The sequence below is a fragment of the Mercenaria mercenaria genome, chromosome 5 (genome assembly GCF_021730395.1).
Source record: "Mercenaria mercenaria strain notata chromosome 5, MADL_Memer_1, whole genome shotgun sequence".
Lineage (NCBI taxonomy): Eukaryota > Metazoa > Mollusca > Bivalvia > Venerida > Veneridae > Mercenaria > Mercenaria mercenaria.
Genome location: NC_069365.1, coordinates 72551911 through 72565790, shown reverse-complemented (window position 1 = coordinate 72565790; position 13880 = coordinate 72551911). Strand labels below are relative to the sequence as shown.

Genomic DNA, 13880 nt, shown 5'->3' with positions numbered 1-13880 from the left:
TATGAAATGTTAGTAATACCATAAGTTTTCATAAATATTAAATCTGAGGTGGTTAGTTCAATTTTTGGCTCAGACTGAAATTAATTCTATAAAAGGCTTGAGATACATTGTTAATGTTTATACATTTAGGGAGAAGCATTTAGACAAGGACAGAGTTAAAGCCCTTGAACAGGATTTGAGACGTAGAGAAATGGAGGTCACACGTAAAGAGCGTGAATTCGATCAGAGATTGGAGAATGAAATGACCAAGTGAGTATTTGATGCTTGTGATATGGTCAATACTGTCTATAAAGACCATCACTGCGAAATGAAAAAAGTGGTCTTTGTTGACATGTGGTCTCTGAACACAGGTAAGTCTGCACTATTTATGTTTAAATGTGAAAAGAAAATAGTGGCCATTCTAAGCAGATTTTATAGTAGTGGTGTTTTTCTGAGGTGGTCTTTAGCATAGATTTGACTGTAATGTTCTTATACCTTATTTAGTATATTATTTGGGGAAGGATAGAAAGAAGAATTGTCAGTTTTTGAACTTTTCAGCATGTATGTAAGTTTTTGTCTGTGGAGTACCTGTCAAATATATGTATGATATGATTAGCCCAATGATAAAGTGTCCGCTTTGAGTGCGTGAGGTCAGGGCTTAAACTCCTGGCCACACTATGCCAAAGACGTGAAAGAATTCTGTAATTTAAGGTTTGTACCAGGAGGTAAAAGTAGCCTAGGTTGAATATCTGTCAATGGATAACATGTTTGTTGCAAAAGAGTTTTGAAGCTTGTGTTAATAATGAATTACAGTGAAATCAGTGATACTTGTGGAGGAATTTTTTTTCCAGATTTTATGGTATGAGGCAATCAGTAAAATTAAATCTGTTGATTTTCTCTTTAAAACTTGTAGTCCATGAATACAAACCCAACAAAGTGAATTGTATCTATTACCTGTAATGAGTTTTCATTTCAGATTTAAAGTGGAATATCAGGCTAAATTTTTAGAGAGAACACAGAATATTGAGATACGTGAAGGCACCTTAAGAGGTAAAACATATCATCTCATCATGACATACCAAAGTTTTCATTACCATGGCTTGACTTTAGTCAAGCTCATAGAGAATATTTTCAAGTTCAACCAATTTTGAGATTAGATTTGAAAAACTGAAGTGTTCTCCTGATATTTATTTTTTTTTGTCTCTTTTTAAACGTGATGTGGACATTTGGTCTTGTTGCTTGAAAACGATTAAAGTCGTCTATAGAAATATACCTGTGAAATAACTCTGACAGTAAATTTCTATGTGACAGTTGGATAAACGACATTGTATCTGAGTGATATCATTCATCCTCTACCTCTGAATTGTGTAGTGAAGTTGGCAGTTACTTGTGGAGAATAGATCAGTAGTGGTACAGAATCCATGATCGCTGTTTAGGTTAACTGCCTGCCATTAAATAACTGAAAAACTGTTGAAAAACAGCACAAAACCTAAAACAAACAAACAAAGTAAATCTACTAACAGTCAGGGGTGTAACTGTTTTAAGTTATGTAACCTATTTCAGTTACTTTTTCAAGCATTTTATAACCTGCATTAGTTATGAAATATAGTTAACTCAGGTAAGTTATTCAAAAAGTCTTTTTGCTGTTCTCACAAAGTGACCTTTATAATAGTGAAATTAGTAGCAAACTGTGGTTAATCAAATTCTCTTTTAGTCTGATCATGACCTGATAAGCATAATGGGGTGTTAAAAGTTTTATAGCTTTAAAACTCTTGCTTAAAACTTTATCAGTCCTGCGTAAAAAAATTTACTGCTTAGCTGGAAAGATAAAAGGTCAAGGATTCAGGAAATAATTGTATTAGTCACATTCAAAATAAGGAATTGGCACAGGAGGGCTTTTTAATATTTTATGATAACTGAAACAAGTTATGAAAGAATAAGCAATAACTCAAATGGGTTATAAACTGCGATAACTTGAAACAGTTACACCCCTGACTGACTAAGTCAGAAGTACAAATAATTTACCAATAAATGTGATGCATAATGGAGGCTAATGTACATAAATATTTATTGTATCTATTCTTTTGTATTTATATCTGTATATGCATTCTGTGTGCTTTCTTCACTTTATCCGGTATATGAATATATCTGTATTTAAAATGAAATATACATTCCAAGATGACCATTTCCCAACCTTGCTTTGGTGTTGTTTTTTTACCGGATTCCATTTTTGTCAGATCAAGGTAGAAGACATAGTAAATCAAATGACTGTTACCATAGCAACGGATCAACAAGGGTTTATCAGAGAGGTTAAATTCTATGTTGTATCACACTTTTTTTTTTTGCTTGATTTTTTTTCAGACAGAATGGCACACTGGGAAAGTCATCAAAGTCATTAAAAAAAAATACTTTCAATACTATTAGTCTTAACTTTAAGACAGTTAAATGTTCCTATTATCACCTTTTGAGTCATTTATGTTCATGTGTAGTTTTTTTTTTCTGGAAACCAACTACATATTTGTTTCACAAAACAAGAATTAGAATATTCACCAATTCACCATTGCATGAACATGTATGTTTGCACATTACCTTGCTTTCAGTTTTAGAAGAAATAAGTTTATACACTGTAGTACTAAAATTTTAGAAATATGATCAGTTACATAATTCTTAATATGCCTTATTGTTTACTTGGTTATGCTTATAGGAGGGAATAACAGTAAATCTAAAAACAACACCAAAAAACGATTGCTTACATATACTCGAGTACTGACAGAACATTCAATTATATGTCCGTGCATGAATCTTTTGACAGCCTTTTGTTTTCTTTTTTTTTTTTTTTTTTCTTTTTTTGTAAGAGCAGCAAATTAAATAAGTTGAAAATGTGTAAAAAAGTTAATTTTCAGAATATGTGATTTGCAACTCTCATAAACAGAACCGGTCAGAATGAGCCTGTTATTATTTGTCCATATTAACTGTCTGCAATGTTTCTTTAATGAATACTAAACCTGTAATTTAAAAAAACAATTTTATGCAGTTTTATCATAAAAGTAACACCCAACAACTCTGTTTTCTTTTAAACATCTAGCTGGCTTAGGAAATGTCAATAGTTTTACCCAGATGCCCGCCATTGACTGAGACTATGCCTGGAGGGGCACCTGGGTTCGTCATCCACCATCAAAAACTAGAAAAGTCACCATATGACCTAAATTGTGCTGATGTGACTCTAAACACAACAAAATAATAAAAAAATCTATTTCCTTTTTAGCTCGACTTTATAAAGAAAAAGTAGAGCTATTGTACTCGCCCCGGCGTCGGCGTCACTGTTGGTTAAAGTTTTTCATAAAGTCAAATATCTCTGTTACTATCAAAGCTATTGACTTGAAACTTAAAATAGTTATTTACTATCAAAGTCTACACCAGGAGAAACAATCCTCATAACTCTGATTTGAATTTTGACAGAATAATGCCCCTTTTTAACTTAGAATTTTTGGTTAAAGTTTTTGATTATGTCAAATATCTCTGTTACTATCAAAGCTATTGACTTGAAACTTAAAATAGTTATTTACTATCAAAGTCTACACCAGGAGAAACAATCACAATAACTCTGTTTTGAATTTTGACAGAATTATGCCCCTTTTTAACTTAGAAATTTTTTTTAAAACTTTTGATAAAAGTCAAATATCTCTGTTACTATTAAAGCTTTTGACTTGAAACTCAAAATAGTTATTTACTATCAAAGTCTACACCAGGATACATAATTCCCATAACTCTGATTTGAATTTTGACAGAGTTATGCCCCTTTTTAACTTAGAATTTTTGGTTAAAGTTTTTGATAAAGTCAGATATCTCTGTTACTATCAAAGCTTTTGATTTGAAACTTAAAATACTTATTTACCATCAAAGTCTACACTAGGAGAAACAATTCCCATAAATCTGGTTTGATTTTTGACAGAATTATGCCCCTTTTTAACTTAGAATTTTTTGTTAAAATTTTTGATAAAGTCAAATATCTCTGTTACTTTTAAAGCTTTTGACTTGAAACTCAAAATAGTTATTTACTATTAAAGTCTACGCCAGGAGACACAATTCCCATAACTCTGATTTGAATTTTGATAGAGTTATGTCCCATTTTAACTTGGAATTTTTTTTACTGGCAAAGCTCTAATTCAGAGTCAAGCACTGAGAAAAGTCGAGCGCGCTGTCTAACGGACAGCTCTTGTTAAAGATGAGTATATGACAAGCTTTAAAAAATTAAATGAAGACACTTTATTTGTCCATGTAGAACAAGGAAATTAACAGTTATTTGTATTTATGAATTGTTTGTTTTTCTCCACAGAAAATGAGAAACGAGTGTCAGAAGACCAGGGTAAAATAGAATCTATGAAGGAAGAGCTGAGAGACAAAACTTCCAGGGTCAATGAACTTGAGGTAGACAATACAGTTTATTTAAATATCTTAAACATTTTAAGTCTGACAGTATTAGGTCTTTCGATATAATAACCTAATTTTGCTAGGAAAATATTCAGGTCAACAAAATCACTGGAAAACTTTTGCAAAGAATTTTGCGATAAATATAGATGATAGTCTAATGAAGTCTTCAACGAAAACTGATTTATAGTACAGTGCATTGAAAGCTCTGAAAATTGGACCATTTCAGAAATTCAGTATAAGAGGAATCTGTTTATCACATTTGTTTACACACCAGTTGTATATATCAGTGCTCATTCCTTTTGAATTACACATGTTTATGGCCTTCTTGTCTGTGTTTTAAGTCAATATTTAAAAAAAAGTCTTATGCACAAAGAAATTTTAATTGAAGATAAATCTTTTTGTAATATTAAATTTAGTTTATAGTTTATACTAATTAATTTTAGGTCGATTGTGAAGCAAGTTCTACAACTTATATTAAAACTCTCGACACCTCATTCCTGGAATCCATTGCCATGAGAGAATGAAAAAAAGAAGCCAGTTTCCCTTTTAATGCTTCTGATAGTGCCAAGCAAGTGAGCTACTGGTACCATTTTTCATGTCTTTGGTATGACGCGGCCGGGATTGAACCCACAACCTCACACACTCGAAGCAAATAGTCTACCACTAGGCTAACGAGGCAGTAGATTTGATATTAGATTTGGATGTTTGTCTCTTTTCATCAGCCTATAAAAGTGAATGATGATCTTGAAATTGTTGATTAGACATAATCTGTAAATTGTTTTGATATTTCCAGACATTGCTGCAAGAGGCAAGACATAAAGAAGTTGGTGCAACCAAACATAATGAGTTCCTGAATGCCAAGCTAAGAGATGTAAGTACTGCTTTGTACATTCCTGTAAAAAACGTCAGTTTCAGAACATTCCACAGCTTTATATCTCACCATGTCCAACCTGGCTGGCATAGGAGGTAGAGCTTAAGACTATAAATCGAAGGGGACATGAATTTGATTCCAAGTCACAGTGATTGGATAGGCTTGTGTTACACATCCTCTACCTCAATTTTATGTAGGCAAGTTGTCAATTACTTGTTTAGATTAGGTAGATACTGATACAGAATCCATGCAATATGGTTATCTTTACCAAGCACTGTTCCATAACATGAACAGTGGTGAAAAATGACATTGCCCAAAACTAAACACTGTTGCATAACATGAACAGTGGTAAAAAATGGCATTGCCCAAAACTAAACACTGTTGCATAACATGAACAGTTGTGAAAAATGACATGACCCAAAACTAAACAAACAGATTATCTTTTATACAGTTTTATGTATTGATATTTATTATATATACTTTCAGATGGCAGATTATGCATCCATTAAAGACCAGAACATTACATTTAGAACAGAACTGGAAAACTTGAAAACGTAAGAATTTTTCCTGTTATATATGGGTAAACATTTCTATTGTGTCTTACGTATGGTAAGGTATTCTTTGAGTTGCAAGCAATTTGAAATGAATTATGGTACCACTTAAATTATAATTGTTATGTGAGCTTTTTTTATCTAAATTTATAAATAAATGAATGTTGTGTAATACCAGTATTTTAATAAGATTGTATTTTTGTTAAATTTCAATCGATAATGTTTGTTTTACAAATTGTTCGAGAAGAGTTGAAATAGTAAGGCATACATATTAAATATGTTTTCAACAGAAGAGTGTTTCCAGTTAACTTTATAGGATATAAAAATAAAACTGACTTTAGTTGGATTATTGAATATTGAAATTTGGATAATGGCTATTATGTAATTATGAAGAGACTTGTATAAAAAAGATTTTATGTTTTTCTTGCAATATACATGTACCAATATAAATTGTAGGAGAATGGCTGAAATCATGCAGTTGAATGAGAGGGAAAGAATACGTAAGTTAAAATTTGCACCATATTTTGAAAATTTCTTATCCTTACAACTATTGGAAAATGATCTGAAATCTTTATTGATGAAAAAGAATCATGGCACAGCATAACAATGTGTTGCTTCAAGGACCTTTAACTGTCCTAAGATTTATTATTATTATCAAAGGTAGAGAGGCTGCAATTTAACATTTCTGAAGGTACATATATGTGTAAAATTTTCCCTCTCTATTTCAGTATGCATCTTGGTTGTAAAAATTCAGAGCAGTGCAAGCTATTCACAAAATAACAAAATACACCTTTGCACATTCAGCTGTACCTGTAAAAGCCACCTTTTACAGTTTAAAACATGTAAATTTATCTGAGGTAAGAGATTCGATTAAAGTTATCGTACAAAGTTACATGTATCACAAAGGCAGAATCATTTGCCGCCAGCAGGCTATAGATTAAACAGAAAAAACCTAATTATGTCTCCCCCAGGAGACATATTGTTTTTGCCCTGTCCGTCCGTCTGCCCGTCCGTCCGTCCGTCCGTACGTACGTCACACTTCATTTCCGAGCAATAACTGGAGAACCGTTTGACCTAGAACCTTCAATTTTCATAGGGTTGTAGGGCTGCTGGAGTAGACGACCCCTATTGTTTTTGGGGTCACTCCGTCAAAGGTCAAGGTCACAGGGGCCTGAACATTGAAAACCATTTCCGATCAATAACTAGAGAACCACTTGACCCAGAATGTTGAAACTTCATAGGATGATTGATCATGAAGAGTAGATGACCCCTATTGATTTTGGGGTCACTCCGTCAAAGGTCAAGGTCACAGGGGCCTGAACATTGAAAACCATTTCCGATCAATAACTAAAGAACCACTTGACCCAGAATGTTGAAACTTCATAGGATGATTGGTCATAAAGAGTAATTGACCCCTATTGATTTTGGTGTCACTCCATCAAAGGTCAAGGTTACAGGGGCCTGAACATGGAAAACCATTTCCGATCAATAACTAGAGAACCACTTGACCCAGAATGTTGAAACTTCATAGGATGATTGTACATGCAAAGTAGATGACCCCTATCGATTTTGGGGTCACTCCATTAAAGGTCAAGGTCACAGGGGCCTGAACATTGAAAACCATTTCCGGTCAATAACTTGAGAACCACTTGACCCATAATGTTGAAACTAAATAGGATGATTGGTCATAAAGAGTAGATGACCCCTAATGATTTTTGGGTCACTCTGTGAAAGGTCAAGGTCACAGGGGCCCGAACATTGAAAACCATTTCCGGTCAGTAACTTGAGAACCACTTGACCCAGAATGATGAAACTTCATAGGATGATTGGTCATGCAGAGTAGATGACCCCTAACGATTTTAGGGTCACTCTGTTAAAGGTCAAGGCCACAGGGGCCTGAACATGGAAAACCATTTCCAATCAATAACTTGAGAACCTCTCGACCCAGAATGTTAAAACTTCATAGGATGATTGTTCATGCAGAGTAAATGACCCCTATTGTTTTTGGGGCCACTCCATTAAAGGTCAAGGTCACAGGGGCCTGAACATTGATAACCAGTTCTGATCAATAACTTGAGAACCACTTGACCCAGAATGTTGAAACTTCATAGGATGATTGAACATGCAGAGAAGATGACCCCTATTGATTTTGGGGTCAGTCTGTTAAAGGTCAAGGTCACAGTGGCCTGTTCATGTAAAATCATTTTTTGGAAATAACTTGAGAACCACTTGACCTACAATGTTGAAACTTAATAGGATGATTGGACATGCAGAGTAGATGACCCCTATTTATTTTGAGGTCACTTGATCAAAGGTCAAGGTCACAGGAGCCTGAACAGTGACTTGAGAACCACTAGGCCAAGAGTGTTGAATTTAGCGGGATGACTGGACATGCCAAGTAGATGATCCCTATTGCAGCCAACCATCAGTGTCTCTTTGATTTTTGCTCCTGACCCCTATTGACTTCTTGCCTATAGGACTTTGCATTGGGGGAGACATGCGCTTTTTTACAAAAGCATTTTCTAGTTTAAATTGATTGTTTCTTTTTTTTATAGGTCAAGAGGATTTGCTAAGGGAATTAAGAAGACCAACTGCAATGTCAGAATATGTAGATAGAAGTGAATCACCTAGACATGATAGATCATCGTATGATCGTCGGCGACCAAAAAGCACTGGAAGATATGATGAGGTACTGTATAGCGGAATAATTCTGAAGGCAAAAATTCTGCGTTTTTGTCCTAAAATGGGCCAAGTTTATTTCTGCATTTTTTATTTTTGCTACCTCCGATAAAAGCAGGAATTAATTTTTGCGGTAAACCGGAAGTAAATTCTGCACATGGGAACATGGCACATGTGCAGTTGTGTCAGGATCCATGCTGTTCACTAACGGTTGCTCTAATTACAATAGGCTTTGAAAACAAACAACATTGATCCACGCAGTCTGGTCAGGATCCATGCTGGTCGCAAATGCACTATGTTGGTTTTCTCGTGGCACGGCTCATATAACAATTGTCAAACTTTTCATCAATCTAGCGTGTACAATAACAGAAGCAGTCAACCACAGTTCTGCGTCAAAAAATTCTGCTGATAGTTTAAATGTGCGGGATTTATTTCTGTGTGACAGCCTCGACCCACAGAATAAGCAGAAATAAAGACCAGCAGAATTAACCCGCTGTATGGTATACCAGTATATATATTGATGCTACAGTATTAGGAATGTATTAAGTTCAGTAGAATGTCATGTTATTTTTGAGGTGTTTAATTGTTTGTGTCAAATAACTTGACTGGTTGTCTTCATTCTGAAAATCGTTGATTCAAGTCCTTTACAAATGTGAATCGATATGTGTCTGTGAGCACACTTTGGTAAATGCTTTGACCAGTTTTGTGAGAATTAATCTATAATATTTTACTATAATATTGCTGTTTTACAAGTTTGTTTTATTAAGCAGTGTCAGTTGTATATCAAATGAATAGTGGTTTTTATTATCCATGGATGGTATTTTTGTAACAGATACCTGATAGAGATGACCGGTTACTGCGTCAGTTTGAGGCTCAAACTTTACAGATGAAAGAAATGGGACAGGAGCTGGTAGATGTTAAACAGACACTACAATATACTCAGAAAGGTAAGAAATGAACTTGTGCAGCTGAAGATAAAAGTCAATATATTTTCTAGCTTTGTTTAAAAACACCGGGCTGAGTGGGTAAGGTGGCTGACTTTGAATCACTTACCTTTGAAATCTTGCTTGAGGAAGCATTCAAGTGGGGTTGTGGAAGGTCGGTGGTTCTTCCCAGGTGCCCACTTGTGCCTGAAATAATTCTTGGAGGGCCATCTTTGGTCTTCCTTCACCATGAAAAGCTTGAAAGTTGACATATGATTTATTATTGTGTGAATGTGGCATTAAACTCGACAAAACAAGCAGTTGTATAAAAACATTTTTGGTTGAAGCAGTAAACGTTATATTCAGATTTTGATATGGTATGATAGAGAATTGTTAAACAGAAGAAATTGTGAGTTGCCAGTCAAGTGGTTTTGGGCTTAGTCCCTTTGCCAAGATAACTGGTAAACAATCTCCATGAAAATTTAATCAAAGACTTTTTAGCTCATCTGATTTTTTGAAAAAAAATGATGAGTTATTGTCATCACTTGATCGGCGTCGGCATTGCCTGGTTAAGTTTTATGTTTAGGTCAGCTGTTGCTTTAAAACTTGCAACACTTGTTCACCATCAATAGCTGACTCTGTAAAGCAAGAAGCATAACTCCATCCTGCTTTTTGCAAGGATTATGGCCCCTTTTGGACTTAGAAAATCAGATTTCTTGGTTAAGTTTTATGTTTAGGTCAGCTTTTCTCCTAAACTATCAAAGCTATTGCTTTAAAACTTGCAACACTTGTTCACCATCAAAAGCTGACTCTGTACAGCAAGAAACATAACTCCATCCTGCTTTTTGCAAGAATAATGGCCCCTTTTGGACTTAAAAATTATTACATTTCTTGGTTAAGTTTTGCATTTAGGTCAACTTTTCTCCTTTACGGTCAAAGCTATTGCTTTAAAACTTGCAACACTTGTTCACCATCAAAAGCTGTCACTGCACAGTAAGTACCGTAACTCTGCATTGCTTTTTACAAGAACAATGGCCCCTTTTGGACTTAGAAAACCATGGGTAGGTCAATATTTCTATTATACAGAGACAAAAAAATCAGATGAGTGTGTGCACCCGCAAGGTGGTGCTCCTGTTTTATAATGTTATTTATCATCAGCTTCTTAACTGGTGTAATGGTAAGCTTTTCTGATGTGGTTTTGTAGTATAAAACCCGTAAACATTTTATCTGACCATAGAAGCAGTCAATGTAAAAAAAGTAAGCTGATAAATAGTGTTTAGTACTTGGGGAAAAAAAATATCATGAAGTAAAATTTCATTGTAATAGAAGTTACTGTTGCAAGCATTAGATCCATTTACTGGAAATCCTTCAGTGTTATCAATTTTACCAAAGGTTTCTTCCATGCTATATGAATTCTGTAGTTTACATAGATATTTTCTATTTCAGCTCTTCACAATGAAGTGTACAGAAAACCTCAGGATGGTGATACTTCAAGGTAAAATATAACCTGTTCATGGTTCTCGTGGTGCAGGGAAATATCGGCTAAAGTTTAGGGGTATTTTTGTTGTGTTTTGCCCAAGATAAAGAAATTACAAGTAAATGTAAGGGAGGCATTGGAAGTTTGAGAAAATGTCAGGGAATTTTGGGAAAAACCCAGTGAGAAAAATGAAAATCCAAATGAACATTAAACAACATGGTAAATTTGAGACCTTAAATAACAAGAAAACATCTTTTGTAATTCATAAAACATGCAGTGACGTAAAATGAAAACTAACCTTGTAAAATTTAGTTTCTTTTGCTTACTTGGCCTTATATTGTTTTCCGCATAAAATAACATGCATCTTTTTGAACTCCTGAAAATGTCAAAGGAAACTGATAACTGCCAAAAAAAAGTTTGGGAATTTTAGTTTGGTCAGAGTGTTTGAACCAAAATGCTATATTAGTCTTAATATAAGTAGCAATAGCATTAAGCACTGACAATAACTTTATCATACCCAGAAAAGGTTGTTATGCAAATCTTAATATCCCTTAAATTATACACTGATAGACCTGTTATGAATTTTCGATTTACTAATAGATATGCATATATTTCACATACTTTAGCTGTTCCTTTTTTCCAGACTTGTGTCTTTCAACGTTTCTCGGAGGTCAAAGGGTGCAGCAGTCAGTGATGACAGTGACATTGAACTTTCACACAGAGGTCGTCGTAGAGGTCGTAGAAGTAGAACGCCACCTGGTGTAGACAGAGATGATGTATATAATGATGTTGACTTAGATGACTTTAGCGCACCAAGAATTTCCACAGATTTTACGACAGATGGCGATGAATCGTCCAATCACTCGGCAGACATTATCGCTGATACTAAATATAGATTGAAAAGTTTGGAAAAAGAAGCTCAGGTGAAAATTGCAATAGCACATGATTATACTATGGAAAAACCAAGTCTGACTACACATATCAGTACAATAAAATAACATTTCCCCGTCTATGATACATATTTTTATTTTTGTCCACTTATCTTTGCCTAATTTTCAATTTAAAACACAGAGAAATGCAAAGCTATGCTAAAAATATATTTGGCTGTATGGTCTTTTATTAAGAAACAGGATGATCCCATAAACTGCAGGAAAATTTTACGGTATGAAAACTGGGAAAGTCATGAAACCTTATTTCTACCACTAATTTATTGTGAAATGTAAATTGATATAAAGAAATGTAAATTGATATAGATTGACAAAAGCTATAAAATTCTGTTTTTATTTTTCTTGTGTGACTGTAGAACTTGGAGAAGGCATATGTAGACTTCCACTACCAGTTAACCAACCCTGCCTCAGTACCAGATCCAACAAGACATTCCTTCAGAAAGTCACAGTCAGAAAGATCTGGTATGTTTATTATATTTACTTGAAATTTTCAAAGTCATATTACCATTATAAAATAATTTGATTTGTTGTCTTAGTTGTATCAGATTTTGATTGCCTAAGTCTTGATACAATTCATAACATACATGTGTAGTATACATGTATGATTTAAAAATCTTTTTTTTTTGACAGAAACTTCTGGCTAGATTTTAATATATTTTTACAGAAAATTTTCTTGGGTGACTCTACAAAATTTGTTCCATAATTCTGATTCATCAAAGATTATGGCTGTCAGAGCTAAAAATAGAAAACTGTTCAAAATAACATCTCCAAAACTACTTTTGTAGTCAGTCTTTAAAATGATTTCACAAAATGTTCTTTGATTGGCCATCCACCATGAATATGCATATCATTCTGATTTGTGTAAGAAAAAACAAACATATGTAATATATGTATAATAGTGGATACAAGTAGATGTTTGAAAACAGTGTATTTACTTGTTGACATTGTTGTCAATCTCCTGTACAGAGTGGTTATTCTTTCCCATCAGAAGTATTCGCCTCAGTGAATGTCCGACCCAGATTTTTGTTAAAAAAGTTTGACTAAGAATTGAAATCTTAAAATTCCACCAATTAAGATACCTATCTAGTAAATAAGACACTGCTATAAGATTTGCTTTTTTCAGTTGTTCACCTAATCAGTCAAAGAATATACACTAGCAATCACAACATATTAATTTGTTTTATTTTTGAATATTCTTGACATCATTATAACTGTCTGATGTTCTGTTGCCAGTCAGTGCAGATATACTTTTTATATGTTGACAGAGATGAAAGTGAGGCCAAGAATGACAACTCTGTGAAAGAGATTGTAATGTTGTTTGCTTCCATTTATTGTTTAGTAACATGTTGAAGTTTTGCTTGTTAAATGCTAAAATACATAGTTTTATTTTGATTATCTCAGCTAGCAAAGGTCATCATATGCCTTCACCAGCTGCCAGTCCAATATCTAATGCTAGACCATTATCATCTACACCATATCATCAAACCAAAATAGCATCTGCTGATGACGGTGATGTAAGCACAGGTAAGTGTTGTATGCCATATCGTAAAGATTCTGTATGCAGTATCATCCAATAAGCTCAGGTAAGTGTTGTATGCTGTATCATAAAGATTCTGTATGCAGTATCATCCAGTATGCACAGGTAAGTGTTGTATGCCGTATCATAAAGATTCTGTATGCAGTATCATCCAGTAAGCTCAGGTAAGCGTTGTATGCCATATCATAAAGATTCTGTATGCAATATCATCCAGTAAGCTCAGGTAAGCGTTGTATGCCGTATCATAAAGATTCTGTATGCAGTATCATCCAGTAAGCTCGGGTAAGCGTTGTATGCCATATCATAAAGATTCTATATGCAGTATCATCCAGTAAGCTCGGGTAAGTGTTGTATGCCCTGTCATATAGTTTCTGTATATAGTATCATCATACCCCAATGTCTGCTGAAGATTGCGCAGTTAAGCGTTGTATGCTGTATGATTTACTTATTTTATTAGTTTTTGTATGCAGTATTGAAAAAGCCAA

At 34.1% G+C, this 13880-nt stretch overlaps 1 protein-coding gene across 1 annotated transcript in view; it reads left to right on the top strand.

Annotated features, from left to right (window-relative positions):
* The window catches only part of LOC123557599 (centriole and centriolar satellite protein ofd1-like), a 46625-nt gene that overhangs the window by 16436 nt on the left and 16309 nt on the right, over positions 1-13880 (top strand). The window contains exons 9-20 of the mRNA XM_053543928.1: positions 130-249; positions 956-1029; positions 4316-4407; positions 5204-5281; positions 5768-5835; positions 6289-6332; positions 8388-8521; positions 9344-9458; positions 10881-10929; positions 11555-11834; positions 12215-12320; positions 13260-13382. Of these exons, the coding sequence (XP_053399903.1) occupies positions 130-249; positions 956-1029; positions 4316-4407; positions 5204-5281; positions 5768-5835; positions 6289-6332; positions 8388-8521; positions 9344-9458; positions 10881-10929; positions 11555-11834; positions 12215-12320; positions 13260-13382 (1283 nt within the window). The remainder of the gene's footprint in view (positions 1-129; positions 250-955; positions 1030-4315; positions 4408-5203; positions 5282-5767; positions 5836-6288; positions 6333-8387; positions 8522-9343; positions 9459-10880; positions 10930-11554; positions 11835-12214; positions 12321-13259; positions 13383-13880) is intronic.